The 7436-nt window shown below is 36.5% G+C and overlaps 1 protein-coding gene across 1 annotated transcript in view; it reads left to right on the top strand.

Moving 5' to 3' along the window:
- The window catches only part of PSMB2 (proteasome 20S subunit beta 2), a 35736-nt gene that overhangs the window by 2469 nt on the left and 25831 nt on the right, over positions 1–7436 (top strand). Inside the window, exons 2-3 of the mRNA XM_069067919.1 lie at positions 3340–3462; positions 6603–6673. Of these exons, the coding sequence (XP_068924020.1) occupies positions 3340–3462; positions 6603–6673 (194 nt within the window). The remainder of the gene's footprint in view (positions 1–3339; positions 3463–6602; positions 6674–7436) is intronic.

The raw sequence follows: 7436 nt of genomic DNA, 5'->3' as shown, positions 1-7436 counted from the left end.
CCTTTTCTATTTTGCGGAATTCTCTCATTTTTAAAAATTTTTTTCTTTACAAGTCTCTTCATTTCAAAAGATCAATGATTTCATCCCTTAGCTTTTCTTGTTCCAGGAAGTTCCACCCCCCCCCGGGTTGAGTTCCAATCTGGGCTTTACATTTTAAGAGGGATGCTGACAAACTGGAGTGCATCCAGAGGAAACATGTAAGGATGGTGAGGGATATGAAAGCTAGATAATCTGAGGAATTGGGAGTGAAGGGAACTGGAAAAAGTAAAGCTTAGGGATAACATGATATATCTTTAAAAATCAAAAGACTTGTATATATAAAAATGGATTCATTTAGGGGGGGAGGTGTAACTTCATAGAGCAGAAGAACTAATGATTGGAAGTCATGGGAGCTTGATTTGGGGGCTCAATAAAGGGAAGCATTTTTTAATACTTAGAGGTTTCCCCAAAATAGAATAGGCTGCCTCATGAGGTAGTGACTTCTCTATCATTGCAAGTATTCAAACAGAGGCTAACCAACTCTCAGTGATGTTGGAAATGGAATTCCTATAGTGGGGAGAGTTTGGATTAGAAGATTCCTAATTTCCTTTGATTCTGTAATTCAAAAAGGAAGATATATTCCTTTTTTGTTAAAATCACATTAAGGAGTCGGATGGAGGGGAACAGATGATATAATTGAAGAACATGTGTGTGGGGAGAGGAGTAGTTACAGTAAAAACCTTCACAGAATAGGGTGTCATAAGTTAGCACACTAGCAACTTTCTGCCTTTAATGAAGCAGGCTTCAGTTATTTCACTACACTGGTGGATTATTTACTTGAAGAAAAGCACATTGGGAAAAGTATAACTTATCCCCTTCTAGTTCTGTCACAATAATGATACCGATTTAGTGCCAGCTATGCTGGATCTTGTAGGAAATAAAATTCCAGCCCAAAAGGAATTTACAGTATAGTTAAGAAAAGGAAACATAAACCTAGAGAAATTTAAACAATGCTTAGAGTTATCACAGTGTAGGAATAAAAAATGTCACAGAAGCTCAGCGGAGAGAGAGATTGTGGACCATGAAAGTAAGCTGGATCTTAAAGAATGTGTAGGAATAAAACCACATCTATAGCCTTCCTCCATTTTTCCCTACTATTTTTCCAGGCCTAAATTTGTTGGAGTGTGAGCTCGAGGGCTTTTGTATTTTCCTACCTAGAATTATTTTATAACTGCTGTTTTGTCAAGTAAGCTAAAGTGCTGAAAAATGGAACTTGGGTTTGCTTTGACTTGCCACCTTGGTTAAGTCAAGCTATTCCATTGGGTGTCATTGTCACCTACTGTATTGCCAGCATGTTTTCAACATAAGTTAGAGAAAATTTCCAAAAGATGACCGATTTCCTAAAGTGAAAGAAGACCCAGTTGCTTGTTCAAGGTCTTATATCTTGCTTTTATTACCTTAGCATATTATGTATACTGTAAGACTATATCTCTTTGGTCTCTCTACTAGTCAATGGAGATACTTGCAAATTGCCCTGATTATTGCAGCTCTAGTCGATTTTTTTTCATTCTATTTTCTCTGCACTTTATTATAATAATGTAAACACCTTAGATTTATTATAGTACTTTGTAACATTTACATATGTTCTTATTTGATCTTGAACAATCCTTTGAGGTTGGGAAAGGCACTTGCCCCTTTAGTTTTGGACCTTAGTTTTTTCCATCTGTAAAATGAGGGGATGGGAGAAAGTGACCTGGAAGATCCTTTCCAGCTCTAAATCTTTGATTCTGTGAGCCTTTGAGAGGTAATGTATAGTGAATAAAGAGCCGGCCTTGAATCAGGAAGGCATGGCTAGGTTCACGTTCAGCCTCTGACATGACCTCATGTGTGATCCAGAGCAAGTTTCCCATCTCTTAGTATCTTAGGCAATTCTCTAAGACTAGTATAGTTTCAGAGCAGTTCCTGATGATCTCCATGGGGAAGGCAGTTATCTCATTGGCAATTCTCTATACCAGTGAAATCACACATCTTCCTTCTCTCTTTCCTCTTCCCCCTCTCCCTCCTTTACTAGCTCCATTTTATATTTCAAGATCAGGCTCCAGTGAAGTTATTTGCCCAAGGTCACACAGCTAAGTGTAACAGAGCCTGGACTGTGGTATTTCTTGGAGGTGTGTAAGTCATGGAAAGTCCTTATATTTCTATTTCTCCTATGGCTCCTTATGTAATTCTGGGCATGCTACTGTAGGTACCTAACAAATAACTTTTTACTTAAGTTGATTTCACAATGAAAAATTTGCAACTCTAGATTTTCTTTTAAATGTTACGATTAAAAAAACTGACAGGCTCCTTCAACCTATGTAACAAATACAATGTAGGTTTTCTGTATTTACAGTCCATACAGATATGACCTTAAGGCCACATATTAGTAATTTTACATTTACATTTTATGTGTTTCCCTCTAGCCCTACCCAGCCATAGTAATGGCAATTTCAACACTCAAGTATTTTTAAAACTGTTTAACAGCAGTATTATGCTCTCCAAATCCTATTAAAGGATTGGGACATTTCAGAAGCTTTCAAACATGAAACATGTCTTCCAGGGAAGATTATTCAGCAGTATTTGAAAAATTGAAAGTGAAAGTGAGAGTCGGATAGGGAGATTATGTTTTACTGAAGCCCCAGCTTGAATATGAGAAGTTATGTTCCTTAGGCACTAATGGCTGCCTGAATGTTGATTTCTCTCTAATCTGAACAAGAATCTGGAATAACCAGATAAGATTTGACTATTTGAGTAATTTGGAAAGTATTTCAATATAATTTGTTGTTGAGTTTCTCTTGTCTTTGCTTTAGTTTTTATAGTGATCTGTATTTTCATTTGATTTCCCCACAGATTTCCATCAGTAGTTACTCTTTTACCTTTTCAAAGGTCATTTTCTTTTGATGTCTTTTTAATTTAGTTGTAGTATCAGTCTTCTCTCTGCACCTTCAGATCCTGTCCCTACCATATCTCCTCAAAACCAAAACTTGGTTTGGTCTCTTTCAAGACCTTGGTTATCATGAACTAAAGGATTATTTTCACATTTTTGTCATAATTCCTGCACTTCCCTTCAGTGATTGAGTCCTGATTGTATAAAAGCATTTCTGATTATATTTGTTGCTTTCTGGAAATTCTATTTAATGTCCAGTGGCAAATGACGTTAATGAAGTGTGCTTATTCTTGATGGCATGCCATGAGGGATAAGAGTGCTGCCTAACATTGTAGAATATTGTCTATTTTAAAAAATCAACTTTTGCTTAGAGTTTGCATTTATTGGATTTGTATATGATTTGTGAAGGTGAATGTGTTTTATTTTCTGAACAGATCATGACAAGATGTTCAAGATGAGTGAGAAGATCTTACTTCTGTGTGTTGGAGAGGCTGGAGACACTGTGCAGTTTGCTGAATATATTCAGAAAAATGTACAGCTATACAAGATGCGCAATGGTAGGTAATCATCAGAGCAAGATTTTTGTGCCTTGGCTTTCCCTATTCTTAGAGTGAGGAAGTTGAATCTTTGGGAGAGGTTAAAGGCCTGGCCTTTTGACTTGAATTTCTCCTCAGCATATGCTTATTCAGTACCTACTATTTATAAGATTACTTGATTGCATAAATTTATATTATCTTATTGCTACTGCTTCTTAATACCAAAATACTTACTTGATTGAATTGAAATAAACACTGATTTTAAAAATCAACTACTGATAGGGATTTGAGTAACTTTAAAATGTTATATTTGGGTTGAAATTACTTAATTTAGTATTGATATTCAGTGTTATATTTCTGGTTTTAATAAAAAGAACAATGGATATCAAGAAGTACTGCCCCTTAACACAACTAGTCTGTCTCTACATCAAACTTGAGGAAACCAAGACCTCATAGTCAGGGTATGAGTGAGCAGTAATGAGATGAAACCCTATTCAGGCCTAAGAAATGATAACAAGATTAGACACAGCAAGATATGAGGCTGAGATCTGACAGCCTCCTTGACTTGATAGTAATCCTTTAGTAAATTTAGTAATTTAGTAACTTTAGTAATCCTTAATGCTCTTTGTGAAGCTAGCTAGCCTCATATAAAAAAGAAATTCCAGAGTCTGCAGTGTAACAAAATTTGTAGGCAAGAGAATTATGGTAGAAATAGAAGACTGATAGAGAAATTAGGTGTTTAAACGAACAAGGACTAAGAGGCGATGATGTTTTCAAGGCCAGGGCCCTTGTCTGATGGGAAAGGCCAGCTTTCAGACACAAAGCACTTTGCAGGGGCATTGCCATAGGAAAAACTTTCCTAGACCCTGAATGAATCACAGGTATAACTGTGAGCTATGCACTGGAAAGGAATTTAATTAACATATGCACACATCTGTTAATTCTTTATAAAAGTATTCTGTAAGATGCATTGATATAACTTTCTGAGCAACAGGTTTGGTTAACATACATGAAACTCATATGCTCAGATGAATTGAAGAATGATCTACCTTTTTTGCCTATCACAGTGCTTGGCATAGACTAGGTATTAAATAAATGTTTGTGGAATTGGGGGAAAATAATAATTTTCTTTTTGTATAGGTGAATAGTATCTGCAACAGTATTTTTCTTTTCCCGTCTTATTTTTGGATACTTTGTCTAATAGCCTCTATTTTTAAATTGTTAGAAAATAATTTTTTAAAATGTCTTCACGTATAGTTTAACATTCTCCAAACTAATAGTTTTATGTTTAAAATCTTATTTTTTCTAAAAGCAACTCATTTTAAAAGATGTCCCATTATCCCATTTCTTCCCTTGATTGATTCTTTTATACTTTTCAAGTTGCCTCTTGAAACCTCTTGTTCATCTCATGCTTATGTGTTTGTGTCTCATTTCTTGAGTGAATGAAACCATAGAGTACAGAAGATTATCACCCTGGTGACTTTAAACAAGTTTGTGGATTTGATGCCCTTACTGACCAATTCATATTATTCTTACTGTGGCTGTAGACTTCACTATTCTCGCCTTTACAAGGGAAAGGAGCAAGAGAGCCCGTTCCTACCCCTACCCCTAGAAAAACAACTCAGAGTCCTTGTTGCTTACCCAGGGTGGATCAGTAACCTCATCTTTTTTTTTTTGCTTTTTGGAAGGCAGTTGGGGTTAAGTGACTTGCCCAAAGGCACACAGCTAGTTTTTGTGTTGTGTCTGAGGCCAGATTTGAACTCAGGTCCTCCTGACTCCAGGGCTGGTGCTCTATTCACTGTTTCACCTAGCCACCCCAGTAACCTCATTTTGGTAAACAAAAGACAGCATGTTTCATGTTTTTCTCACCTGAATTTCTTTGTAGCCAGGATAGAAAAATGTGGGCTGGGTGACAGTACAGTTAAATAGATTGTAGCTAGTTAAATAACATACCAAGAGGATGTTGGGTTATTAGATTATTCATCGTAAACCTAGAAGGAGGTCTGTATTTTAATATCATGGTACTCTGTCCTTGACCCTTCTTGTTCATCATTTTTATCAGCTATTTGGAAATAGACTTGCTTATCAAATTAATGGATAACACGAATATGGGAGAGACAGCTAATAACTTGAATGACAAAGGAAGAAAGTGTGGCCCTTTGACTGAATCCAAACCTCACAGAACAAATCCCCTTCATAAAAGAATTTGTTCTGTAAAACTTGGACTCAGTCCAAAAGGCTGTACCCAGGGACCTAGAAGGCCACAGGTTCCTCACCCCTGATAAACTAATGAGATGTATTTAACAGGAATATATATATATATATATATGAAGTCTTGCATTTCAATTTTGAAAAATCAATTGTACAAGTACAAAAATGGGAGAGACATAGCTGAACAGTTTATATTAAAAAAGGATTAGGGGTTTTAGTTGATTGACAGTTCACTATAACTGGTATGACTGCCCAAAAAGGTTGATGCAGTCATAGACTGTTTAATAGAAAAGTATCCAGAAAAGAAGACTGCTAGTCCCATGGTATACTGCATACTGTTAAGAGCTCAGCAGAAATATTGTGTTCTGTTCTGTGTCTTGTTAGATTATACGCTAACACAATCATATCTTCTCTTATAGCTATTTCCTCTGGTGGTTGAACTGAATATGATTTGCCACTGTTTTAATAATCAAAACCATTTCATTTTTGTATCTGGAATGGCTAAAAGAATGTGATGAAGAAAGCACTTGAGGTATGATAGGGTTGTAGGAAAGGTACCTCTACATCTTTGTAGGGCTGCTATACAGAGAAAAGATTAGACTTTGTGTACTTCTATAGGATAGAATGAGGAAGATAAGAAGACAAGGTTTTAGGGAGGCAGATTGTGGTCAGGCATAAGAATTGCATTTCTAATAGTTAGAATTGTCCACTAATGACTGCTTTATGAGATTGGTTCCTCATCACAGTGTGGTGTTGGGGCTAATGATCATCTGTCAGGGACGACAGGATTCCTGCCTGGAACATTAGACAAAATGACTATTAAGGTCCGTTTATAACTTTTTGATAGTGTGGTTCTGTATTTTGAATATTAGACAGTGGAGGGTGTGAAATTTGACTGTACTTGACCATTTAACTTCAATGCAAGTCTGACTTTTTGTCTCTTGCACCAGGATATGAATTGTCTCCCACAGCAGCAGCTAACTTCACACGTCGAAATCTGGCTGACTACCTCCGGAGTCGGGTAAGGAGTACAGACAGGCAAGGCTGAATATTAGGGGAAGGGAGGATGTTTCATTGCTCTCTGTAAGTCTCCTAAATATAAGTAGTGTGTTTGTATTACTTCACCTTGATGCAACTCTTCCCCTTGGCACAGATTTGGTCTTTCTTTAGATTTGTTTTTTCTATTTCTCTATGTGTATTCTCTACAGTTTCTTAGGTGAAATCTGTAGAGCAACCCACACAGTTCACCTGAGTGGTGACTTTAGGTAGAACACACGATAACTTGAACTTGATTGGGGTTTTTAGGTTGTTGGTGGTTTTTTTGCTTTATTTTTTAACTTTGTACTAATTAACTTGTTCCTATAATATAATTAAAGTCCCCACAGTTACAGGTAAGCTATCTCTAAGCCCTATAAATTATCCAAGTTTTCACTCCTGCCAGACTTATAAGCAAGTAGCTATCCCTCTCACTGATGTTGAAATTCTTAGTCTAATCTGAATTTTTCTGTGACTGTAATCATCTGGAACTGGCCTTCCTCCATTGGGTTCTGGCCATGTCACTGGCTTAGTTTGTCTCATCCACTTTTGAAAATACAGTTAGCTTTTGGACACGTGAAGATTGTGTGTTATAGAATGTTGCCAGGAAAATATACGTGATTGTTATAATGTATTTTCCCTCTCTTAAAGGGCCATATATCTGAATCTTTACCATATGTCCTCACCACCCAATGCTTGTTTTTTCATCTGTATATAAAGTCAAGAAAACTTACAAACCACAGAGGAGT

Source organism: Petaurus breviceps, unplaced genomic scaffold, assembly GCF_028583685.1.
Source record: "Petaurus breviceps papuanus isolate PSGF00001 unplaced genomic scaffold, PetGlider_PUasm1.0 90760, whole genome shotgun sequence".
Classification (NCBI taxonomy): Eukaryota; Metazoa; Chordata; class Mammalia; order Diprotodontia; family Petauridae; genus Petaurus; species Petaurus breviceps.
Note: the sequence above shows the minus strand (reverse complement) of the source record. Positions and strands in the feature narration are given on the sequence as shown.